Below are 27,972 nucleotides of genomic sequence, written 5' to 3'. Positions count from 1 at the left end.
TGGTCATTGATAAACAGTCATCTATTTATTTTTAGTCAAACGAGAGTGTACTAGTGACACCTGGCCATTGATATACAGTCGAACCTGCCTAGGCGACCACCTTTTCAAGCTAATACTGTTTTAATACTTCAACTTGGAAACATGTTGTCAGTAAATCCTCTGCAAGGTGACCACCTGTCCTACGCGACCACTTTTCCTCGGTCCCCCGGGTGGTCGCCTTGGGCAGGTTTGACTGTAAAGCCATTTCAGTTCATTTATTTATTTTTCTATCTATTCATTTTTTAGTTGAACCTGTACATGTGTCTGTCTAAAGGTACATTACAAAGCTATTTACATGGTTCCACATAGCTGGAGTGAACAGCCAAGCCCAGCTGGTGGTAGGACAATGGGTTCTCCTCCAACAGTGAATTTGCATAGTCGTTCCACTCGTAGCGGTGATGCTTGGAGCTCCAGTAGTCAGAAGCGCCATCTTGCAGTTCTTCTGTCTCCGTCAGGAACACTCCGCTGTCCTCTGCACCAAGCTTGCCTGGAGTTTCTATATTATCAAATACAAGATGGAGTGTCACGTACACTAGCTGAGTCAATAATAAATCTTAGGTTAGACATGAATTTTAATTTGTCTGTGTTACTTCTTTTCAGACCACAGCCTTACTGAGAAACAAAAGATTGTTTTTAAGATATTTTTTCAAAATGTCGCACTAAAAAAAAAACACATCCTGAGAAGCAACAAATTAGATTAGCGTGGCTTTATTCCACAATTTTCAAAAACCAAGCAAAAACAAGTAACTGCTGTTTGCAGGAAAGCTGCTAGAGGACCCCTACATTTTACTGGGCTAAAGACCATTATGATAATGTTAACTATCCACCAGAAAATCAACTTTAAACTAGAAACTAAAGTAACGCTTGCAAGCACCTGGCCTCGAAAAAATACTTCTTGATTTATTCTTACTCAAACACATTCATACATATGTGGTGACCAGCCTCTCCAGCTATATCCTGCCACTTGCTACATCATGCTTTTTTCTTGCTTGCAAGCTTGATCTTAAAGATATCTGAGAACAAGGAAGTGGCATAACAATGATCATCAGGTACATGTACAAAAGTCTTAATTAGAAGTCTTAATACAATGCTAAACAGATCAAATTTTCAGGATAGTGAAGGACAGCGAAGAAGGCGACAGCTTTTGTCGAAAATCTGGTCCGTGAATACCTCAGTGTTGGAAGAAAGTTTAGCATTGTATTATGATTATTACCAATGAGCAATACCAATAACACAGATGAGCTTCCATGATATGAAAGTCATATCTAACCTGTCTTAATATCCTGTAAAGCAACCTTCTTCTGTACTTGATGGTCAGATGAGGTAGTATCTGTTGACTCTGTAGTCTGGTCTGACTGTCTGCTTTCTGTGCCTTTAGATTCTGTTGGATCAGCAGAAGAGTGCATCTAAAGGGAAAAACAATATTTCCTATGAGATACACTTATTTCTATATCAAATATAGTAACACTAATGATAACACTAGGGATGTCCCCATATCTCAACTGATAGCAGCATTATAGTTGAGCTCATGGTTCTAATTACATTGTAGTTGCTAACTGAGAGACCCTGGTTCAATCCTGGGTCAATATATCTCGGTTGGGGCTGTATCCCTCTTCCAGAAGGGAAGTAAAATGAGGCTCCGATGTTCAAGGAGGGGCCTTGAGCACATTAAGGGGAAGAGCTAGCGAGCCCTCCCGGTAAAAAACATATCCTGCTACTAGGCACTACAAGGTAAACAACAACAGCAATGATAGCAGTAACATTCAAGGAATAGAAAGACAAAGTTGTCAACTTTGGACTTGACTTGACAATTAGCATGATTTTTAGTACTATGCACCCCTGTTACCCCTGACTTGTGTACTAGTGGTAGTAGTGCAGTAGCTACATGTAGTTCCATAAAATACTTCTTACATATGTCAATTAAGGTTAGACAACTACGCCAAATGACAGGTACTCAAACAACTTTCAAAGTTTTATCCCATTGCTTGGCTGCCTTGAGTAACTCTTATTTGGTGTAACGTTACTTCTTACATGCATAAAGTACCATCTACAAGGTTAGGCCACACCAATTTGATTTGTCAGTTCTTGCATGGGTTCACCTCTTCTATATTTCCCAAATCCAACAAAAGGAAAAAATCACCACACCTCCCATTCAGGAAATTGTTACTCAGTATAAAGTGGCTTAAACCCATTCAACAATTTTCCAGTATAGCAAAATGCCCTAGTAAATGCTCTTATTCACTTGTCTGCCAACGTTTATTCATTGTTAATGTTTTTTCATGAATGAGAGAAGTACATACATGTATATACAAAATGTACTTTTGATAATTTTCAACAAACAGGTGCATCTGCTATACAAGGGGAGTACCGGGATGAGTTGGGTGTTGGCCGTATAGTGCTTTGCATATTTAAAGCTGAAACCTGAATATTAATCATATTATCGTTTATATTTTAAATTTTTATTCTCATTTTTTTCCACCCTGTCGCTCCATATTTTTTCCAAAAACCAACAAATTAAATTGGTGTTGCCTTATATTGTAACTGTTTAGATTTTCACAGTGGTTTACTGTTCATGGTTCCCACGGTAACCTCTTCACTGCAAATTTAACCCACAGCGAAAATGCTTGTTTTGTCTTCTGCCCGCCTGCCCCCTTATTTCAACCGCAAAGTTAACTAAATACCATTTTCCATTTTCTCCTTACTGTGAAATAAAATCATCGCAAACTTAAAGCCATTTACAGCTCTACTGAGCCATAAGTAATATTCAATATTCTTTCCTAAAATTCAAATGAAAAAAAAGGAGCAGTTTCAAACAATTTACCTACAAGTACAAGTCTCCACATACCTCTCCTGAATCAGCCTCTCCTGATCCGTTCTCCATCACCCTCCCCTCCTCCTCCTCCTCCTCCGTGGAGCTCATCTCCTCAGAGTCTTCACCTGACTCTGTTGAACTCATCTCCTCGGAGCGCTCCTCATCGCTGCTGTCCATGGAGCTGGGAGGGTATAATGTTGCTTCAGTTGCCAGTGTCAGCTCTCTCCCTTGCTTTCTAATATGTGGTGTCGGTACCGGCGACATATCGTCCTCGCTGTCCAGTCTCCCCTGCAAAACTCTCTCGTTCTCCTCCAGAATATCGCTGTACGGTCTATCGCTGGAAATGGTGGATCCCTCCGCAGATGTTATGCACCTCTGTCTTCTCTTGGTTTTTGTTTTCTTCTGTTTTGTAACTGTTATTCTACTATAAACCTGTTCTGGAAGTTTTTCTGCAGGGGGCTGCAAGTCGAACTTGTCTTCTATGGATGCTCTCTCCAAGTCGTGTGAAATGATGTCGCCTTGGTCAAGTTTTTCTAAACTGTGCTGCAAACTCGGCTGGATCTGAGGTACAACTTTGACTTCTCTGTCTGAAAGTGACAGGATGCTGTCGGAAGAAGACAGTGAGTGGGAAAGTCTGTTTCTGTCTAACAAGCTTTCAATTCGACCTTCTAGCCACTCCACTCTGTCTCTGGCATGCTGTACCTGGAAATGTAAAGACAGAAGATGCCAATAAAAAACAGTATAGTGAAACAGTGTAAAATATATTATATTAAACAGTAAATGAACTCTGCTTATTGAACTAGACTTCCTTCGCCAAATGATTCTAACCTTTTCGACTGATGCATAATGAGTGCTTCTCAATTATAATACAAATAAGGCCATCATTTACACGAATTATATCAGTTGATCATCTTCTCCAACCAATTAGCAGAAGTTGTCTCAAGTATGACTGTCACAGTGTTATCTTAACAAAGAAGGCTATTTCAGCATTTTCTTATCAATTATGCAAATTAGGCCTTCATTTACATAATATCTTTCAACCATATTCACCTTCACATGACTTCCATAACTTCCCCTGGAGACAGGTGTTAGGTGCCACATGTTATAGAGTCTTATCATGCACTAATGCGGATTCATAAACTTTGCTCATTGATTATGCAAATTAGGCCCCTTAATCCTTTGCTCATTAATTATGCAAATAAGGCCCCCAAATCTAATAATTTTGAGGTTTCATAAAGACCTACCGACATACGAAATATCAAGACAATCCACCCAGGCATTCTTGAGTTATCATGTTCATACACAGACACAGACACAGACACACACACACACAGATACATGCTCCCAAAAACATATCAACCTTCTTGGCGAAGGTAATGATAATAAAGCATCTCCCAATCCAAAATCCCAGATGGTGCTGAAACATATACCAGTACTAACCTCTTTATCCTCCCTGATAGCTTTTTTCAGTATTTCTCTTGCAAATAGCAGCTCATCGTTGATCTTCGAGGCAACCTATTGAAACAGTGGAATTGAACCCCATTAGTACGATAGTTTCCGTCACAACCTACCAACACACGAAAGATTGAACCATATGTATTTCATCTAGCCAATTCTCGATTTACCTTGATGACCGATAAACACACAGACAAACACTGCCCAAAACCTTCTTGGTGGAGGTAAATATATAATTTCAAAGATTACCTCATGCACTGAATGAAATAAAAAAACAGTTCTATCTAACACTAACACAAGAGCTCCTCCTAGTGACTCAGGTACAAACTGACCTGTAGCTTGAGCACCATCTCCTCAGACTTGGCCCTGAGAATGTGCACCTGTGTGTTGTGGAAGTCCACCTCTGTGATTGAGCGGGAATTCTTAAGTTCTTGTAGGGACTTTGCCAGGCTGTCCTGAAGGTCTTGAATCACCTGAACCTGAAAAATGAAATAACTTCTTACATCCTGGTCATGGTTAGATGACTGAGAACCTGGATGTACGAATCCCTGACAGATCTTGATTCTTGTGCCCTTTGGAAAGGCACTTTATACCAATTTTCTCACTCGACTAAGTGACAAGAAGAGTTCAGAGACCTCAAATCTCCATGAAATATAAATTATGCAAATTAGGCCTACATTAGCATAATTCATAATTTCATATTCAACTATGTTCACTGCCACATGACTTCCAAATGCCACAAGTTTGACATTCCAGTTATCTACCAATATGAAATTACAGTATTTTCTCAATAATTATGCAGATTAGGTCTTCATTTGCCTTACCAAATTATCTATCAATGTCCCTTTATTTCTCAGTTACAACATATGTTGCATTTTTTAACTGTTGTACCATTGAACGGAGTGGGTTTATAAAGTGCCCCCTTAATCATGCAAATATAGATTCTGATTTGCATTAGCACCATTTCAAATAACACATAAGCTATCCACATAATATTATTGATAGAAACAAGTATAAAGTTTTGGTAGCGTACCCCTTTGTGGTTTGACCACCAGCTGTTGGGACCTGGGGAATTTTGTCCCAGATTTGAAACTAACAGGTGTGAGCTACATGTACCATAACATGCCTAGAATGGAAGTATAGATTTTCCTCGGTACTTACGCAAATTAGGTCCCAATTTGCATAATCTGCAATTCATTGTGTACATCTCTGTCTAAGCTACCTGCATAGTCAATAACATGAAAATATGTTGCTCCTTTCTTCAGTTATTCTCCTTAGATAGTTAGAAGATTTTGACAAATACGCCATTGCAGTTCCAGTGACACATACCAGGGGGCCCAATATCGACCTTGACCTTTCTCCTCCCAACACCTACCCACATACCAAATACCATTACAATCCATCTACATGTTCTTCAGTTATGTTGACTTTAAGCATCCGGAGACACACACATACACACACACGCAAACACACACGCAAACACACTTGAGACAATATCCCCATGAAAAAGTCTTTTTTCATTGAGATGATGAGTATCTATAGCTTTGGTTAGGGACACCCCTTGAATAGGATGTTAATGGTATGCAAGCAAACAAACAAATCCTGAAACCTCTGAAGCTTTTCAATACATTGTCCTGAAATATGTTCAATAAGAAGAGAGGCATCATTATAACTTTGTATACTTAAAGGGACGTATTGTAGTTTCTTACCGATCCAATCATCCAAACATGAAACAAAAGTTGCTGTTTTCAGTCAATTTTGTACCTTAATCTACCTTATTATGAATCTACCTTATCACACTGCACAGGGATATTCACAACGTATGAATGCAACTTTGTTGTGCTGTTAAGAATGCCTTGAAATATGCACAGTTCCAACCGCCACTTGAGTTGTCTGCCATTTTGTCCAACATTCTGAGGAACCAACGAACATGAGATTGAACACTCAAAAGTTCTGAAGTTTGTTCCTTTGTAGCGATTTACCTGTGACGCTCTATCTGCAACTGCAACGGTCGATTTGAGTATCTCTTAGCATTCTATGGCTGGCTTATTTCTGTCATATACTAATACTTTATTGCATTAATGTGTTCTACAGTATTATATCTGAAAAAACAAATCACGTCAAGAAATTCAGACATTCAAAGTGCAGTGAAAAGTAATACATAATTCATGTATAGATAAGTGGCCTTTATTCTGTGACATAAAGCTAGGCTCTAGAGGCCACAATGTATGTGATGATGTGTGTGTCATCATGATTAATTATTCAAAAGACCTTTTCAAAAAAATCTCGGCAAACATTAACTACACAGGAAAACGATTTGAATTAATGTGCAGTGCACAAAAGCAATGATCTCTTTCCTTTGATTACTTTTTAATACCCTTTGTGTATTAGATGACCAAATGGTCTTTTGCTAAATGGTCAAAGTTATTACTGTCACTGTAATCAGTACATAAATCCATCAACCATAAGTTTTTTTTTCTGCAGTGAAGACATTGCCAGGAATCTCAGTGCCTCCAACTCCCAGATGTATCATTTTGAATGCAAAACATACTGTGATAAAGGTGGTTCTAATACTGGTCATTGAGATATAACCCTTGACTTCCAGGTTGTTGGGGGGACAAAGTAAACAAGATATGGCAAATAATAATCAGTGCTGAAAATACTTGTACCTTCTCTAGTGTAACTGCAAAGTGTAAGTAGCATTTTGGAAAACAAGTACAATGCTGTATCTTTTTCTTATGTATAACATGGTGTTTCTGTGAAGAATTCAAGGAAGCTTTGGGATGCTACTGGCTGCATAAGACTCTAGTGAGTCTCGTGTCACAGGCTGGTTTTATCAAGGACCAGTGCAGGTTTGCTGCAGGTTACATATTAGGAAATACCTGAAAATCTCCAGTTCTACCTGCATTAACCTATACGATGGTGGTACTTCCAGTTCTGTTCATCATGTATGTACATTTGTAACTTCACACATACCTGTTCTTTGATAAGGATGTCTGTGCGATGAGCCACAGCGAGTTTGTCTCGTAGCGGCGCTCCGCTCCTGATCGAACGCGGTCTCACCAACGATGCCATGCTGCTCCCTAACTGGAATACAAACAAGCGAAAAAGTGGCCATCTTTAATCTAAACCGAATTTTACATTCCTACATATAAATTTGTGTGTGTAATAATACTTTCTTTTGTAACTTCTTTATGTGACTCTAGTGGCGGTGCTAGTGACAGTGCTATCACCGCTAATTCTATCTTCCCTTGATTCCTGGAAGTCTACGCAGAATCAAGGCTTATATTAATATCATATGATTATTATATTATAACCAGCAATGTTTCTACGACTTACCAATAATAACTTCAGATAATGCATGTTGTTCACAGTATTTATAGCATGATAAAAGTTGCAAAGGACTTTTATTTGACAACTGATTATCTCCGGTTTTAATCTAATCTTGTTCTTGTTTGGATACTGAACAACACCCCTTAGTTGGGGTAAAGTGTTCAGGGGAATCAGGCCTTAACAATCAATCATATTACAACCTAACGATACATGTATGTTTCTTTATTTACATGGTTGTCTAACCAAGGAGGTTTTATGGTCTAACCGATAGTCAAGTGTCCTATAATTTCTTTTATCTTAATTCATTATATCTAAATATAGATTACTTTCACCTAAGTAAGCAAAAAAGATTCATTTCAAAAATCTAAAAAGGAAACTTTTGTTAGCTAAAATATGATAGAAAACCACAGTCACCGTGAAGAAAGAATCAAACAAATCAAATTCTGTGTTTTGAACATTATGGAGTATAAAGCGTCCCCAGTTGCTGTAGCAACAAAGCGGGCGCGGCGCACTCTTTCTTATCACCAACCAGACAGACAGCGAGTAAAGGAGCTGTGTAGCAGTCTGTAACTTTTCATCGTCTTCAAGACTTCTTCTTACCTGTCTATTTGCGGTGACGCGAGGAAGTCTCAATTTTTTCTTCCGATTTTCTTGGTCGTCCTGGCATCATGACCCTTGATGACCCTGCCCTTCGCACAAACGCAACTTCACTCATTTACGGTAAACAGGCTTTAATGTGGAGATCTCACAACACATTGCAAAAGGGGGAAAAGTAACTGTGTTACACTCATTCTGATTTTGGTAACATTATCTAAACAATATTTGCCCTGATTTGCTTGGACGATGACTGTTCTGTAGAGCGTACTGCTGCGTTCAGTCTCGTAGAATCTCGCCAATTAAAGATTCTCGCGATGTGCGAGACCCACAACTCCGCGCGCGAACCGTAATCTGTCTCTTTTCGCCGACATCTTGGATCGGTAACAGTAGGTAAGGATACGTACAGAAAATCGGACTGAATCTAAATATCTAGAGCAATTATAAGCACCATCTATGTTCCGGTATGCTGAAATAAACTTTCGTTAAGTCGTTGGGTCGAATATTTTGGTTCTTTATTAGTGGACCAAGTCAGTATCCTGAATAGAAAACAGCATGTCCGTTCCGAACTTTAAGTATAATGTCACTGGTGATAGCGTTTAGTATATTCTAGTAGGTAAATATACAGATCGATCTCCTAAATGATGTTAGAAATGTCAAGATCATACTATTTTAATTTTCTGATTGATACTAGATAATTTCGCGCAGGTATTTGCAGCATACAGGAATTTATGTGAGAACGTCAACATGTGTGCGTTTTTGGGAACATGTCTCCACTTGATACGTAAAATATCCAGTCAAAAAATTATGTTGAGTCTCTCAAAGTAGAAGTGTGCCAGCATCTTTATTTTCAGGTAGAATTTAGGTTACTGTGGTTTTTGTTGCATGTTTGGGAACAGACGTACAGACGTGTGTGTTTGTGTGATCAGATGCGTGTGTGTGTGATGTGTGTGATTCTACACGAATGGCCGAAGTCTGGTGTGTGATCAGATGTGTTTGTGATGTATGTATGTGTGTGTTTATGTGTGTGATTCTGACCTACATGAATGGCCGAAGTCTGGTGTGTGATCAGATGTGATGAGATGGGTGTGTTTCTGATGTACGTGTGTGTTTATGTGTGTGACTCTGACCTAATACAGTAGTACATGAATGGGTGAAGTCTGGTGTGTGATGTGATGAGATGGGTGTGTTTCTGATGTACGTGTGTGTTTATGTGTGTGACTCTGACCTAATAGTACATGAATGGGTGAAGTCTGGTGTGTGTTTGTGATGTATGTGTGTGTTTTATGTTTGTGATTCTGGTCTACATGAATGGGTGAAGTCTGCCATCTCTGTTTGCCTTGTTGTTGTTGATCTTGTATTTTGTTGTTGTTTTTCAGCCACCATGGTGCGTATGAACGTGCTGGCTGATGCGCTCAACGCCATCAACAATGCGGAGAAGCGTGGCAAGCGTCAGGTGATGCTGAGGCCTAACTCGAAGGTCATTGTCAAGTTCCTGACTGTGATGATGAAGCATGGTGAGTCCACGTATTGTAGTATGTGTCAAATATGGTAATATTTTTATTTTGTAGTCTCTTTATTGGGATAAAATGTATCTTACCAAAAGAAAACCGTGGCACACGTACAAAATAAATGGCACATGTTTGGACTCAACAAAGACATTTTTCCTTATCACAGAAGGTAATGTAAGCTGATGTTGGTAGGAAAATTGTACGTTTTTTGGCTGCCTGTTCCTAAAGAAATGATGCACCTAGAAAATGTTACTCTTTCCGCTCAACATCTGCTTGGAGGCTAGGGTCAGGAAGAAAATCCTACCTAATAATATATTTAAGGGATCTCACCACAAGAACTGATCATGTTGGTGCCACAAAGGGCCGTACTGGTTTTCAATCATTTTGAAAACATAGAAAACAAACACAACTGATCAGGTATGTAGACTTCTCCAGAATATTCATTATTTGATATTATCATTAATGACAAAATGATTATAATAATCCATCACCTCACCAAAGTGTTGAGTACACTGCAGAGTTGCTGATTTCTGCCGTGATAATTAGACTTTGGTAAAGAAATATGATACTTCCCTCACCTGGTAGTGTTGCCATCATTGCCAGGTAGATTTCTATGTATCAACAATTTCCCCACAGTGTCCTTACCTAACATGTAATGTTTGTTGTTTCTATTCCACATGTAATGCACCTTTCTTGGTGTGAAATTTTGGATTTTAGTTCTACATTGTAAGACCATATGAGTTATGACACCAAAGTACAACATTTCTTATGCTTACTAACAATAATGGTGTCACCCACTTTAACGTACACATATATAGACCCTTCTCCTTATTATCTGTACTGAACACGACCATCAATACTATTCTTCAGACTCCAGGTTTTTGTCAAAAGGTAAACTAATTCATTATATGACTGTTGCTGACGTGACAGTGAACATTTGGAACCCAGCAGTCACTCTAGAAATATATACATGGGGTACATTATGCATTTCAGTCGATGAAAAATGATGACATTTGTATGTGGATAATTATGGGAAATTATGGTTCTCATGTATGAGAAATATCATGTACTTAAGGGGTATGGGTGTTGACAGGGATTTTTGCTTCAAGTATATGTAATGAATATTGATAAGAATACTGTAACTGCGGAAATGTTTGCTCTATGTTCACGGTTTTCGTGGTAAACTTTGTACCACAAACCTAAAACCACAGCGAAAAGCCGTTCCATTGTGTGACTGTAGCGCTACTATTGTTTCAAACACAAACTCTAAGCCACTGCGAAAATTCCTTTCTACCTTCTGCGAAAGTAAATCCCTGCAAACATTTCTGCATTTACAGCATTTATATTGCATTTTGTAAATGTTACCAGACCTATCACTCACCTATATATTAAACCCATCAAGAAAGGCAAGCAGGAAGTCTGTTCTTACTGTAATGTTTAATCATGTTTTCCAGCCTACATTGGTGAGTTTGAGATCGTGGATGACCACAGAGCCGGCAAAATCGTGGTGAATCTGAACGGGCGGATGAACAAGTGTGGCGTGATCAGCCCCCGCTATGATGTGGCCGTGCGAGATCTGGAGAGCTGGCAGAACAGACTCCTGCCGTCCAGACAGTTTGGGTGAGTCTCCAGTTTAGAATCCTTTTGGAAAGTGTAGCTTGAATCAAGACTCGGCTATTACCGATACCTGAAGTTGCAATAATACTATTCAATTGGTTTGTCGTTCGTTCGTTCAGACCCTTGTCGTGCCTAGTGGCACATAGAGGCAGCGAGTTACTGTTTCAGAAGCAGGGCTCGAAATTCATTTTTGGAAAAAGGTGCACCCAACCCAAAAGATTAGGTGCGCAGAAAGAATTTTAGGTACACCACATAAAATAAAGTTGAATGTCAGCAAAACAAATTTAAATCTAAAGCTCTTGAGAACTTCAATCTGTCATTCTAAAGCTAATTTCAAACAAGTAGTACATCAGCTTAAGTACAACAAAAGGTTACAGTGCTTTTTCTGACACATATCAAGAATATTCTGTATATACTAGTGCACCTTTACCCTATTGCATACAAAAATATTTAAGTGCACCAGTGCACCCACAGTCAAGAATTAGGTGCACAGCTCCAATTTTGCACATGCACAGACTATTCGAGCCCTGAGAAGAAAAGGTACTAGTATATTTTTACAGGGAAGGGTTGCTAGGCTAGCCCTTTAACATGCTTGAGGCACCTCCTCGAACACAGGAACCCCATTTTACGCCCCTTCTGAAAGACAGGTGCAGCCCCAACCTAGATATCCTTTCCAGGATTGAACAGGGGTCTCCCAGTTATCAACTTATTGGAACCAGAAGACGTTAAACCGGATAGTGAGTGAGAAGCTCAAATGTGAGATTCTGTCAATAGCACTACAAGGGCCTGAACAAACATATCTTAAGTTAAATCCTCTACTTTGAGGGGTAATTGTGGAGAAAATTTCATTTATCGAACATTTGAAATTGTCATCTCTATATTATATTGTGTGGATTAGAGCAGCTAGTCACGTAGTGTTCTTACAATGGTTTGAACTTGAAATGCTGATATTGCTGGGCTAAATCATCATTATCATTGGCAGTAGCTTGTGTCTGAGCAGGGCTCAGTATACCACCTGTAAATGCCAATTAATGCGGGTGAAATTAGAGTTGTACAGGCATTTCTGATGTCAACCTGCACCAGTCCATGTACTGGGTATTTGTTTGTTTACAGACTAACCCAACTCAGCTCAGTGGCAAATCCTGATGTACCTCAAGATTTAAGATGGTGCCAAACATTGTTTTTGACAGGTCAAAATGAGGTTGTCTGGTTCAACTAATTTCAAATGTTACCAGCCGGTGCAGGTAGAAAGGATATTGAAAACCAAGATGTGTACATGTACATGTATGTTAACTTTGTCCCCTTGTGTTCCCAGGTACATTGTGCTGACCACATCGTCTGGCATCATGGACCACGAGGAGGCCAGGAGAAAGCACACAGGAGGGAAAATCTTAGGCTACTTCTTCTGAGACAGTCTAAACAAGGAACACCCGCTCTGCTGAGGTCCTTACTGACGCTCAGACCAAAAATAATAAACTTGTCACATGTAGACCATCACAGGTCATCTGTTGTCTTTATTTATGTATTGTTGGTTTTCGCTGCCTCCCATACTCCCAGGTTTGGTGTGAGGGACAACGGGAGGGAACATTAACCCAGGCTAGTATGGGAGACCTTTGACTTAAGATTGTGCCAAAATAAAATGTAAGCTATTTCTGCAGACTTGGAATACCCTCTATTACTTGTGTATGGTGAATGAGTTAAGGTTTGACAGTGAGGGTGAATGGAGACAAAACTGATGAAGAATGTTATGAAACCAGAAAGGCAAACAAAACCGGTCTAGAATATTTCCTCCCTGTATGTCCAGGAGTTATAGATCCTCCGGTGAAATGATTTTAAAGATGAACATCGGGTAGCGGTCAAACTCCTTTAGAATTAGATGTTTTGCAAATGTCATGATTTTTAAATTCAGATCATGCACAATGGCATTTTCTCCTGATTCAATACTGATGTGAGCATGTGAAAAATTTGGGCAAAAAAAGGAAGGTTGAACCAACTATATACTAGTAATGCCCTTGGTTTGAACTAAAGACTGAACACACAACAGGGTAGATCAAACAATAAATTTTATACTTCTGTTCTTTCACATCTTTAAACTTTTTATCCAAAGACAATGATACTTTCTGTATTACCCACTCTCTTTCACTCTCAATATGGACAAAAGAAAGTTTATTAGTACGTTCATGCCTGAAAAAGCTGAAGGCTAATTACAAGTACATGGTAGAAAAGCTGATGGTATCCCAGCAAAATTACTCAAATTAGTCAGCTGAAGAAATTGCCACAGCCCTCATTGCTTTGTCACTTGTGCAATATCTGTTCTGTTACATGTTCTGTACTGTTTTATGTGTGGGACACGACACCAGCATTAGCTGCCTGTGTGCCATGTGTATTTTACTATTGCAATCCAAGTAAAATAAATGGTCAGACCCCACTCAGAATATGCAAGTGCAGCATGGGATCACAAGGATCATATCAATAAAATCGAAAGTGACTTTCTGTGAGTGTGAGAAACTTGGGGTAGGTCATGGTGACATTCAACAAAGCAATTCTTTGAAGATAAGATCTTCCATAGCTTTGAAGATATGATCTTCCATAGCTTAATTTACAGATATTTACCCCTTCATCATACTGAACAAATACACAGACGCGTGTAAGATGGGCATGTGCCAGGACACTGCGAGAGACTTTAATGCCAGAAGTGTAGACACGCAGAGATGTCTCCTGCATACACAGTGCAGTAATCGCAAGCAATGTTTCAGAAACAAACCAAACAAGAGTTCGGAGACCTAAGAAATATTTTGATTATGCTAATGCTTTCCACATTTCCATAATCTATGCATGGTCATGCACACCTTTAATTGACTTATACAGGTCACAATGTTAACAGTCCAATCATTCACTACATAGAAGACAACAAAAATATCGAAAAAAATTCACAAAAAATCGTCATTTCAAAATTTCATATAAATTCACCTAACCCTTTTGTATTACTATCATGTACATTCCTGCAAAGTGTCATTGATAAACATCGAAGTACAAGCCAAGGAGAGCCTTTTTTCTAAAAATGGACATGGCCTTATTACTCTCGATAACGTCATACATAACAGGCTTAACAGCTGCTATTGAAGATCGGAACACTCCTCTTCTTCTCCATACATAACACAGCTGCTATTGAAGATCGGAACACTCCTCTTCTTCTCCATACATAACACACCTGCTATTGAAGATCGGAACACTCCTCTTCTTCTCCATACATAACACACCTGCTATTGAAGATCGGAATACTCCTCTTCTTCTCCATATATAACACAGCTGCTATTGAAGATCGGAATACTCCTCTTCTTCTCCATATATAACACGGCTGCTATTGAAGATCGGAATACTTTTCTTCTCCTCCATACATAACACAGCTGCCATTGAAGATCGGAATACTCCTCTTCTTCTCCATATATAACAAAGCAGCTATTGAAGATCGGAATACTCCTCTTCTTCTCCATACATTACACACCTGCTATTGAAGATCGGAACACTCCTCTTCTTCTCCATACATAACACAGCTGCTATTGAAGATCGGAATGCTCCTCTTCTTCTCCATATATAACACAGCTGCTATTGAAGATGGAATACTTTTCTTCTTCTCCATACATAACACCTGCTATTGAAGATCGGAATACTCCTCTTCTTCTCCATACATAACACACCTGCCATTGAAGATCGGAATACTCATCTTCTTCTCCATACATAACACAGCTGCTATTGAAGATCGGCGGAATACTCCTCTTCTTCTCCATACATAACACAGCTGCTATTGAAGATCGGAATACTCCTCTTCTTCTCCATACATTACACACCTGCTATTGAAGATCGGAATACTCCTCTTCTTCTCCATACATTACACACCTGCTATTGAAGATCGGAATACCCCTCTTCTTCTCCATACATAACACAGCTGCTATTGAAGATCGGAACACTCCTCTTCTTCTCCATACATAACACACCTGCCATTGAAGATCGGAATACTCCTCTTCTTCTCCATATATAACACAGCTGCTATTGAAGATCGGAATACTCCTCTTCTTCTCCATACATAACACACCTGCCATTGAAGATCGGAATACTCCTCTTCTTCTCCATATATAACACAGCTGCTATTGAAGATCGGAATACTCCTCTTCTTCTCCATACATAACACAGCGGCTATTGAAGATCGGCGGAATACTCTTCTTCTCCATACATAACACAGCTGCTATTGAAGATCGGCGGAACACTCCTCTTCTTCTCCATACAAAACACAGCTGCTATTGAAGATCGGAATACTCCTCTTCTTCTCCATACATAACACAGCTGCTATTGAAGATCGGAACACTCCTCTTCTTCTCCATACATAACACACCTGCTATTGAAGATCGGCGGAACACTCCTCTTCTTCTCCATACATAACACACCTGCTATTGAAGATCGGAATACTCCTCTTCTTCTCCATACATTACACACCTGCTATTGAAGATCGGCGGAATACTCCTCTTCTTCTCCATACATAACACAGCTGCTATTGAAGATCGGAATACTCCTCTTCTTCTCCATACATAACACACCTGCTATTGAAGATCGGAATACTCCTCTTCTTCTCCATATATAACACAGCTGCTATTGAAGATCGGATCACTCCTCTTCTTCTCCATACATAACACAGCTGCTATTAAAGATCGGAATACTCCTCTTCTTCTCCATACATTACACACCTGCTATTGAAGATCGGCGGAATACTCCTCTTCTTCTCCATACATAACACAGCTGCTATTGAAGATCGGCGGAACACTCCTCTTCTTCTCCATACATAACACAGCTGCTATTGAAGATCGGCGGAATACTCCTCTTCTTCTCCATACATAACACACCTGCTATTGAAGGTCGGAACACTCCTCTTCTTCTCCATACATAACACAGCTGCTATTTAAGATCGGAATACTCCTCTTCTTCTCCATACATTACACAGCTGCTATTGAAGATCGGAATACTCCTCTTCTTCTCCATACATAACACACCTGCTATTGAAGATCGGAATACTCCTCTTCTTCTCCATATATAACAAAGCTGCTATTATTAAGGATCGCCGGAATACTCCTCTTCTTCTCCATACATAACACAGCTGCTATTGAAGATCGGCGGAATACTCCTCTTCTTCTCCATACATAACACAGCTGCTATTGAAGGTCGGAACACTCCTCTTCTTCTCCATACATAACACAGCTGCTATTTAAGATCGGAACACTCCTCTTCTTCTCCATACATTACACAGCTGCTATTGAAGATCGGAATACTCCTCTTCTTCTCCATACATAACACACCTGCTATTGAAGATCGGAATACTCCTCTTCTTCTCCATATATAACACAGCTGCTATTATTAAGGATCGCCGGAATACTCCTCTTCTTCTCCATACATAACACAGCTGCTATTGAAGATCGGAATACTCCTCTTCGTCTCCATACATAACACACCTGCTATTGAAGATCGGAATACTCCTCTTCTTCTCCATATATAACACAGCTGCTATTGAAGATCGGCGGAACACTCCTCTTCTTCTCCATACATAACACACCTGCTATTGAAGATCGGAACACTCCTCTTCTTCTCCATACATAACACACCTGCTATTGAAGATCGGCGGAACACTCCTCTTCTTCTCCATACATAACACACCTGCTATTGAAGATCGGAATACTCCTCTTCTTCTCCATACATTACACACCTGCTATTGAAGATCGGCGGAATACTCCTCTTCTTCTCCATACATAACACAGCTGCTATTGAAGATCGGCGGAATACTCCTCTTCTTCTCCATACATAACACAGCTGCTATTGAAGATCGGAATACTCCTCTTCTTCTCCATACATAACACACCTGCTATTGAAGATCGGAACACTCCTCTTCTTCTCCATACATAACACACCTGCTATTGAAGATCGGCGGAACACTCCTCTTCTTCTCCATACATAACACACCTGCTATTGAAGATCGGAATACTCCTCTTCTTCTCCATACATTACACACCTGCTATTGAAGATCGGCGGAATACTCCTCTTCTTCTCCATACATAACACAGCTGCTATTGAAGATCGGCGGAATACTCCTCTTCTTCTCCATACATAACACAGCTGCTATTGAAGATCGGAATACTCCTCTTCTTCTCCATACATAACACACCTGCTATTGAAGATCGGAATACTCCTCTTCTTCTCCATATATAACACAGCTGCTATTGAAGATCGGATCACTCCTCTTCTTCTCCATACATAACACAGCTGCTATTAAAGATCGGAATACTCCTCTTCTTCTCCATACATTACACACCTGCTATTGAAGATCGGCGGAATACTCCTCTTCTTCTCCATACATAACACAGCTGCTATTGAAGATCGGCGGAACACTCCTCTTCTTCTCCATACATAACACAGCTGCTATTGAAGATCGGCGGAATACTCCTCTTCTTCTCCATACATAACACACCTGCTATTGAAGGTCGGAACACTCCTCTTCTTCTCCATACATAACACAGCTGCTATTTAAGATCGGAATACTCCTCTTCTTCTCCATACATTACACAGCTGCTATTGAAGATCGGAATACTCCTCTTCTTCTCCATACATAACACACCTGCTATTGAAGATCGGAATACTCCTCTTCTTCTCCATATATAACAAAGCTGCTATTATTAAGGATCGCCGGAATACTCCTCTTCTTCTCCATACATAACACAGCTGCTATTGAAGATCGGCGGAATACTCCTCTTCTTCTCCATACATAACACAGCTGCTATTGAAGGTCGGAACACTCCTCTTCTTCTCCATACATAACACAGCTGCTATTTAAGATCGGAACACTCCTCTTCTTCTCCATACATTACACAGCTGCTATTGAAGATCGGAATACTCCTCTTCTTCTCCATACATAACACACCTGCTATTGAAGATCGGAATACTCCTCTTCTTCTCCATATATAACACAGCTGCTATTATTAAGGATCGCCGGAATACTCCTCTTCTTCTCCATACATAACACAGCTGCTATTGAAGATCGGAATACTCCTCTTCGTCTCCATACATAACACACCTGCTATTGAAGATCGGAATACTCCTCTTCTTCTCCATATATAACACAGCTGCTATTGAAGATCGGAACACTCCTCTTCTTCTCCATACATAACACAGCTGCTATTGAAGATCGGCGGAACACTCCTCTTGTTCTCCATACATAACACAGCTGCTATTGAAGATCGGCGGAATGCTCCTCTTCTTCTCCATACATAACACAGCTGCCATTGAAGATCGGAATACTCCTCTTCTTCTCCATACATAACACACCTGCTATTGAAGGTCGGAACACTCCTCTTCTTCTCCATACATAACACAGCTGCTATTTAAGATCGGAATACTCCTCTTCTTCTCCATACATAACACAGCTGCTATTGAAGATCGGAATACTCCTCTTCTTCTCCATACATAACACACATGCTATTGAAGATCGGAACACTCCTCTTCTTCTCCATACATTACACAGCTGCTATTGAAGATCGGAATACTCCTCTTCTTCTCCATACATAACACAACTGCTATTGAAGATCGGAATACTCCTCTTCTTCTCCATATATAACAAAGCTGCTATTATTAAGGATCGCCGGAATACTCCTCTTCTTCTCCATACATAACACAGCTGCTATTGAAGATCGGAATACTCCTCTTCTTCTCCATATATACCACACCTGCTATTGAAGATCGGAATACTCCTCTTCTTCTCCATATATAACGAAGCTGCTATTATTAAGGATCGCCGGAATACTCCTCTTCTTCTCCATACATAACACAGCTGCTATTGAAGATCGGAATACTCCTCTTCTTCTCCATATATACCACACCTGCCATTGAAGATCGGAATACTCCTCTTCTTCTCCATATATAACACAGCTGCTATTGAAGATCGGAATACTCCTCTTCTTCTCCATATATAACAAAGCTGCCATTATTAAGGATCGCCGGAATACTCCTCTTCTTCTCCATACATAACACAGCTGCTATTGAAGATCGGAATACTCCTCTTCTTCTCCATACATAACACAGATGCTATTGAAGATCGGAATACTCCTCTTCTTCTCCATACATAACACACCTGCCATTGAAGATCGGAATACTCCTCTTCTTCTCCATACATAACACAGCTGCTATTGAAGATCGGAATACTCCTCTTCTTCTCCATATATAACAAAGCTGCTATTATTAAGGATCGCCGGAATACTCCTCTTCTTCTCCATACATAACACAGATGCTATTGAAGATCGGAATACTCCTCTTCTTCTCCATATATACCACACCTGCTATTGAAGATCGGCGGAATACTCCTCTTCTTCTCCATACATAACACACCTGCCATTGAAGATCGGAACACTTCTCTTCTTCTCCATACATAACACACCTTCCATTGAAGATCGGAATACTCCTCTTCTTCTCCATACATAACACACCTGCCATTGAAGATCGGAACACTCCTCTTCTTCTCCATACATAACACAGCTGCTATTGAAGATCGGAATACTCCTCTTCTTCTCCATACATAACACAGCTGCTATTGAAGATCGGAATACTCCTCTTCTTCTCCATACATAACACAGCTGCTATTGAAGATCGGCGGAATACTCCCCTTCTTCTCCATACATAATACAGATGCTATTGAAGATCGGAATACTCCTCTTCTTCTCCATACATAACACAGCTGCTATTAAAGATCGGAATACTCCTCTTCTTTTCCATACATAACACACCTGCTATTGAAGATCGGCGGAATACTCCCCTTCTTCTCCATACATAACACAGCTGCTATTGAAGATCGGAATACTCCTCTTCTTCTCCATACATAACACAGCTGCTATTGAAGATCGGCGGAATACTCCCCTTCTTCTCCATACATAATACAGATGCTATTGAAGATCGGAATACTCCTCTTCTTCTCCATACATAACACACCTGCCATTGAAGATCGGAATACTCCTCTTCTTCTCCATATATGAAACAGCTATTGTTGAAGATCGGAATACTCCTCTTCTTCTCCACATATACCACACCTGCCATTGAAGATCGGAATACTCAACACACCTGCTATTGAAGATCGGAATACTCCTCTTCTTCTCCATACATAACACACCTGCTATTGAAGATCGGAACACTCCTCTTCTTCTCCATAAATTACACACCTGCTATTGAAGATCGGAATACTCCTCTTCTTCTCCATACATTACACACCTGCTATTGAAGATCGGCGGAATACTCCTCTTCTTCTCCATACATAACACAGCTGCTATTGAAGATCGGCGGAATACTCCTCTTCTTCTCCATACATAACACAGCTGCTATTGAAGATCGGAATACTCCTCTTCTTCTCCATACATAACACACCTGCTATTGAAGATCGGAACACTCCTCTTCTTCTCCATACATAACACACCTGCTATTGAAGATCGGCGGAACACTCCTCTTCTTCTCCATACATAACACACCTGCTATTGAAGATCGGAATACTCCTCTTCTTCTCCATACATTACACACCTGCTATTGAAGATCGGCGGAATACTCCTCTTCTTCTCCATACATAACACAGCTGCTATTGAAGATCGGCGGAATACTCCTCTTCTTCTCCATACATAACACAGCTGCTATTGAAGATCGGAATACTCCTCTTCTTCTCCATACATAACACACCTGCTATTGAAGATCGGAATACTCCTCTTCTTCTCCATATATAACACAGCTGCTATTGAAGATCGGATCACTCCTCTTCTTCTCCATACATAACACAGCTGCTATTAAAGATCGGAATACTCCTCTTCTTCTCCATACATTACACACCTGCTATTGAAGATCGGCGGAATACTCCTCTTCTTCTCCATACATAACACAGCTGCTATTGAAGATCGGCGGAACACTCCTCTTCTTCTCCATACATAACACAGCTGCTATTGAAGATCGGCGGAATACTCCTCTTCTTCTCCATACATAACACACCTGCTATTGAAGGTCGGAACACTCCTCTTCTTCTCCATACATAACACAGCTGCTATTTAAGATCGGAATACTCCTCTTCTTCTCCATACATTATACAGCTGCTATTGAAGATCGGAATACTCCTCTTCTTCTCCATACATAACACACCTGCTATTGAAGATCGGAATACTCCTCTTCTTCTCCATATATAACAAAGCTGCTATTATTAAGGATCGCCGGAATACTCCTCTTCTTCTCCATACATAACACAGCTGCTATTGAAGATCGGCGGAATACTCCTCTTCTTCTCCATACATAACACAGCTGCTATTGAAGGTCGGAACACTCCTCTTCTTCTCCATACATAACACAGCTGCTATTTAAGATCGGAACACTCCTCTTCTTCTCCATACATTACACAGCTGCTATTGAAGATCGGAATACTCCTCTTCTTCTCCATACATAACACAGCTGCTATTGAAGATCGGCGGAATACTCCTCTTCTTCTCCATACATAACACAGCTGCTATTGAAGGTCGGAACACTCCTCTTCTTCTCCATACATAACACAGCTGCTATTTAAGATCGGAATACTCCTCTTCTTCTCCATACATTATACAGCTGCTATTGAAGATCGGAATACTCCTCTTCTTCTCCATACATAACACACCTGCTATTGAAGATCGGAATACTCCTCTTCTTCTCCATACATAACACAGCTGCTATTGAAGATCGGAATACTCCTCTTCGTCTCCATACATAACACACCTGCTATTGAAGATCGGAATATTCCTCTTCTTCTCCATATATAACACAGCTGCTATTGAAGATCGGAACACTCCTCTTCTTCTCCATACATAACACAGCTGCTATTGAAGATCGGCGGAACACTCCTCTTGTTCTCCATACATAACACAGCTGCTATTGAAGATCGGCGGAATGCTCCTCTTCTTCTCCATACATAACACAGCTGCCATTGAAGATCGGAATACTCCTCTTCTTCTCCATACATAACACACCTGCTATTGAAGGTCGGAACACTCCTCTTCTTCTCCATACATAACACAGCTGCTATTTAAGATCGGAATACTCCTCTTCTTCTCCATACATAACACAGCTGCTATTGAAGATCGGAATACTCCTCTTCTTCTCCATACATAACACACCTGCTATTGAAGATCGGAACACTCCTCTTCTTCTCCATACATTACACAGCTGCTATTGAAGATCGGAATACTCCTCTTCTTCTCCATACATAACACAACTGCTATTGAAGATCGGAATACTCCTCTTCTTCTCCATATATAACAAAGCTGCTATTATTAAGGATCGCCGGAATACTCCTCTTCTTCTCCATACATAACACAGCTGCTATTGAAGATCGGAATACTCCTCTTCTTCTCCATATATACCACACTTGCTATTGAAGATCGGAATACTCCTCTTCTTCTCCATATATAACGAAGCTGCTATTATTAAGGATCGCCGGAATACTCCTCTTCTTCTCCATACATAACACAGCTGCTATTGAAGATCGGAATACTCCTCTTCTTCTCCATATATACCACACCTGCCATTGAAGATCGGAATACTCCTCTTCTTCTCCATATATAACACAGCTGCTATTGAAGATCGGAATACTCCTCTTCTTCTCCATATATAACAAAGCTGCCATTATTAAGGATCGCCGGAATACTCCTCTTCTTCTCCATACATAACACAGCTGCTATTGAAGATCGGAATACTCCTCTTCTTCTCCATACATAACACAGCTGCTATTGAAGATCGGAATACTCCTCTTCTTCTCCATACATAACACACCTGCCATTGAAGATCGGAATACTCCTCTTCTTCTCCATACATAACACAGCTGCTATTGAAGATCGGAATACTCCTCTTCTTCTCCATATATAACAAAGCTGCTATTATTAAGGATCGCCGGAATACTCCTCTTCTTCTCCATACATAACACAGATGCTATTGAAGATCGGAATACTCCTCTTCTTCTCCATATATACCACACCTGCTATTGAAGATCGGCGGAATACTCCTCTTCTTCTCCATACATAACACACCTGCCATTGAAGATCGGAACACTTCTCTTCTTCTCCATACATAACACACCTTCCATTGAAGATCGGAATACTCCTCTTCTTCTCCATACATAACACACCTGCCATTGAAGATCGGAACACTCCTCTTCTTCTCCATACATAACACAGCTGCTATTGAAGATCGGAATACTCCTCTTCTTCTCCATACATAACACAGCTGCTATTGAAGATCGGAATACTCCTCTTCTTCTCCATACATAACACAGCTGCTATTGAAGATCGGCGGAATACTCCCCTTCTTCTCCATACATAATACAGATGCTATTGAAGATCGGAATACTCCTCTTCTTCTCCATACATAACACAGCTGCTATTAAAGATCGGAATACTCCTCTTCTTTTCCATACATAACACACCTGCTATTGAAGATCGGCGGAATACTCCCCTTCTTCTCCATACATAACACAGCTGCTATTGAAGATCGGAATACTCCTCTTCTTCTCCATACATAACACAGCTGCTATTGAAGATCGGCGGAATACTCCCCTTCTTCTCCATACATAATACAGATGCTATTGAAGATCGGAATACTCCTCTTCTTCTCCATACATAACACACCTGCCATTGAAGATCGGAATACTCCTCTTCTTCTCCATATATGAAACAGCTATTATTGAAGATCGGAATACTCCTCTTCTTCTCCACATATACCACACCTGCCATTGAAGATCGGAATACTCAACACACCTGCTATTGAAGATCGGAATACTCCTCTTCTTCTCCATACATAACACACCTGCTATTGAAGATCGGAACACTCCTCTTCTTCTCCATAAATTACACACCTGCTATTGAAGATCGGAATACTCCTCTTCTTCTCCATACATAACAAACCTGCTATTGAAGATCGGAATACTCCTCTTCTTCTCCATACATAACACACCTGCTATTGAAGATCGGAATACTCCTCTTCTTCTCCATACATAACACACCTGCTATTGAAGATCGGCGGAACACTCCTCTTCTTCTCCATACATAACACACCTGCCATTGAAGATCAGAATACTCCTCTTCTTCTTCATATATCAAACAGCTGCTATTGAAGATCGGAACACTCCTCTTCTTCTCCACATATACCACACCTGCCATTGAAGATCGGAATACTCCTCTTCTTCTCCATACATAACACACCTGCTATTGAAGATCGGCGGAACACTCCTCTTCTTCTCCATACATAACACAGCTGCCATTGAAGATCGGAATACTCCTCTTCTTCTCCATACATAACACAGCTGCCATTGAAGATCGGAATACTCCTCTTCTTCTCCATACATAACACAGCTGCCATTGAAGATCGGAATACTCCTCTTCTTCTCCATACATAACACACCTGCTATTGAAGATCGGAATACTCCTCTTCTTCTCCATACATAACACAGCTGCTATTGAAGATCGGCGGAACACTCCTCTTCCTCTCCATACATAACACACCTGCCATTGAAGATCAGAATACTCCTCTTCTTCTTCATATATCAAACAGCTGCTATTGAAGATCGGAACACTCCTCTTCTTCTCCACATATACCACACCTGCCATTGAAGATCGGAATACTCCTCTTCTTCTCCATACATAACACACCTGCTATTGAAGATCGGCGGAACACTCCTCTTCTTCTCCATACATAACACAGCTGCCATTGAAGATCGGAATACTCCTCTTCTTCTCCATACATAACACAGCTGCCATTGAAGATCGGAATACTCCTCTTCTTCTCCATACATAACACAGCTGCCATTGAAGATCGGAATACTCCTCTTCTTCTCCATACATAACACACCTGCTATTGAAGAACGGAATACTCCTCTTCTTCTCCATACATAACACACCTGCTATTGAAGATCGGAATACTTCTCTTCTTCTCCATACATAACACACCTGCCATTGAAGATCGGAATACTCCTCTTCTTCTCCATACATAACACACCTGCTATTGAAGATCGGAATACTCCTCTTCTTCTCCATACATAACACAGCTGCTATTGAAGATCGGAATACTCCTCTTCTTCTCCATACATAACACAGCTGCCATTGAAGATCGGAATACTCCTCTTCTTCTCCATACATAACACAGCTGCCATTGAAGATCGGAATACTCCTCTTCTTCTCCATACATAACACACCTGCTATTGAAGATCGGAATACTCCTCTTCTTCTCCATACATAACACAGCTGCTATTGAAGATCGGAATACTCCTCTTCTTCTCCATACATAACACACCTGCTATTGAAGATCGGAATACTCCTCTTCTTCTCCATACATAACACAGCTGCTATTGAAGAACGGAATACTCCTCTTCTTCTCCATACATAACACACCTGCTATTGAAGATCGGAATACTTCTCTTCTTCTCCATACATAACACAGCTGCCATTGAAGATCGGAATACTCCTCTTCTTCTCCATACATAACACACCTGCCATTGAAGATCGGAATACTCCTCTTCTTCTCCATACATAACACACCTGCCATTGAAGATCGGAATACTACTCTTCTTCTCCATACATAACACACCTGCCATTGAAGATCGGAACACGCCTCTTCTTCTCCATACATAACACAGCTGCTATTGAAGATCGGAATACTCCTCTTCTTCTCCATACATAACACAGCTGCTATTGAAGATCGGAATACTCCTCTTCTTCTCCATACATAACACAGCTGCTATTGAAGATCGGCGGAATACTCCTCTTCTTCTCCATACATAACACAGCTGCCATTGAAGATCGGAATACTCCTCTTCTTCTCCATACATAACACAGCTGCTATTGAAGGTCGGAACACTCCTCTTCTTCTCCATACATAACACAGCTGCTATTTAAGATCGGAATACTCCTCTTCTTCTCCATACATTATACAGCTGCTATTGAAGATCGGAATACTCCTCTTCTTCTCCATACATAACACACCTGCTATTGAAGATCGGAATACTCCTCTTCTTCTCCATACATAACACAGCTGCTATTGAAGATCGGAATACTCCTCTTCGTCTCCATACATAACACACCTGCTATTGAAGATCGGAATATTCCTCTTCTTCTCCATATATAACACAGCTGCTATTGAAGATCGGAACACTCCTCTTCTTCTCCATACATAACACAGCTGCTATTGAAGATCGGCGGAACACTCCTCTTGTTCTCCATACATAACACAGCTGCTATTGAAGATCGGCGGAATGCTCCTCTTCTTCTCCATACATAACACAGCTGCCATTGAAGATCGGAATACTCCTCTTCTTCTCCATACATAACACACCTGCTATTGAAGGTCGGAACACTCCTCTTCTTCTCCATACATAACACAGCTGCTATTTAAGATCGGAATACTCCTCTTCTTCTCCATACATAACACAGCTGCTATTGAAGATCGGAATACTCCTCTTCTTCTCCATACATAACACACCTGCTATTGAAGATCGGAACACTCCTCTTCTTCTCCATACATTACACAGCTGCTATTGAAGATCGGAATACTCCTCTTCTTCTCCATACATAACACAACTGCTATTGAAGATCGGAATACTCCTCTTCTTCTCCATATATAACAAAGCTGCTATTATTAAGGATCGCCGGAATACTCCTCTTCTTCTCCATACATAACACAGCTGCTATTGAAGATCGGAATACTCCTCTTCTTCTCCATATATACCACACTTGCTATTGAAGATCGGAATACTCCTCTTCTTCTCCATATATAACGAAGCTGCTATTATTAAGGATCGCCGGAATACTCCTCTTCTTCTCCATACATAACACAGCTGCTATTGAAGATCGGAATACTCCTCTTCTTCTCCATATATACCACACCTGCCATTGAAGATCGGAATACTCCTCTTCTTCTCCATATATAACACAGCTGCTATTGAAGATCGGAATACTCCTCTTCTTCTCCATATATAACAAAGCTGCCATTATTAAGGATCGCCGGAATACTCCTCTTCTTCTCCATACATAACACAGCTGCTATTGAAGATCGGAATACTCCTCTTCTTCTCCATACATAACACAGCTGCTATTGAAGATCGGAATACTCCTCTTCTTCTCCATACATAACACACCTGCCATTGAAGATCGGAATACTCCTCTTCTTCTCCATACATAACACAGCTGCTATTGAAGATCGGAATACTCCTCTTCTTCTCCATATATAACAAAGCTGCTATTATTAAGGATCGCCGGAATACTCCTCTTCTTCTCCATACATAACACAGATGCTATTGAAGATCGGAATACTCCTCTTCTTCTCCATATATACCACACCTGCTATTGAAGATCGGCGGAATACTCCTCTTCTTCTCCATACATAACACACCTGCCATTGAAGATCGGAACACTTCTCTTCTTCTCCATACATAACACACCTTCCATTGAAGATCGGAATACTCCTCTTCTTCTCCATACATAACACACCTGCCATTGAAGATCGGAACACTCCTCTTCTTCTCCATACATAACACAGCTGCTATTG

General features: G+C 40.3%; 2 protein-coding genes across 3 annotated transcripts in view; one reads left to right on the top strand and one right to left on the bottom strand.

The window, feature by feature from the left end:
• Positions 1-8,368, bottom strand: part of LOC136440444 (uncharacterized) — a 40,920-nt gene extending 32,552 nt beyond the window's left edge. For both annotated transcript variants that reach the window (XM_066436491.1, XM_066436492.1), the window contains exons 1-7: positions 8,240-8,368; positions 7,283-7,393; positions 4,639-4,785; positions 4,292-4,366; positions 2,885-3,553; positions 1,310-1,445; positions 335-535 (exon numbers count right to left, since the gene is read on the bottom strand). In XM_066436491.1, coding sequence (XP_066292588.1) covers positions 335-535; positions 1,310-1,445; positions 2,885-3,553; positions 4,292-4,366; positions 4,639-4,785; positions 7,283-7,381 — 1,327 coding nt within the window. In that variant the 5' untranslated portion in view covers positions 7,382-7,393; positions 8,240-8,368. The remainder of the gene's footprint in view (positions 1-334; positions 536-1,309; positions 1,446-2,884; positions 3,554-4,291; positions 4,367-4,638; positions 4,786-7,282; positions 7,394-8,239) is intronic.
• A 130-nt stretch (positions 8,369-8,498) lies between these two features.
• On the top strand, positions 8,499-12,858 carry LOC136440446 (small ribosomal subunit protein uS8). The gene is made up of 4 exons (XM_066436493.1): positions 8,499-8,626; positions 9,613-9,750; positions 11,199-11,364; positions 12,677-12,858. Exons 2-4 carry the CDS (start codon positions 9,618-9,620, stop codon positions 12,768-12,770), a joined length of 393 nt encoding a protein of 130 aa, XP_066292590.1. The 5' UTR covers positions 8,499-8,626; positions 9,613-9,617; the 3' UTR covers positions 12,771-12,858.
• Positions 12,859-27,972: the final 15,114 nt, after the last annotated feature.

This window comes from Branchiostoma lanceolatum, chromosome 8, assembly GCF_035083965.1.
Source record: "Branchiostoma lanceolatum isolate klBraLanc5 chromosome 8, klBraLanc5.hap2, whole genome shotgun sequence".
Classification (NCBI taxonomy): domain Eukaryota; kingdom Metazoa; phylum Chordata; class Leptocardii; order Amphioxiformes; family Branchiostomatidae; genus Branchiostoma; species Branchiostoma lanceolatum.
The sequence above is the reverse complement of the archived record's forward strand: the minus strand, read 5'-3'. Positions and strand labels throughout refer to the sequence as shown.

Excerpts from the sequence above, each read along its gene's own strand:
- LOC136440446 (XM_066436493.1), top strand. The coding sequence starts at position 9,618 with ATGGTGCGTATGAACGTGCTGGCTGATGCGCTCAACGCCATCAACAAT. Across the intron at positions 9,751-11,198 it reads GACTGTGATGATGAAGCATG|CCTACATTGGTGAGTTTGAG; the intron begins GTGAGTCCACGT and ends CATGTTTTCCAG. Across the intron at positions 11,365-12,676 it reads CTGCCGTCCAGACAGTTTGG|GTACATTGTGCTGACCACAT; the intron begins GTGAGTCTCCAG and ends TTGTGTTCCCAG.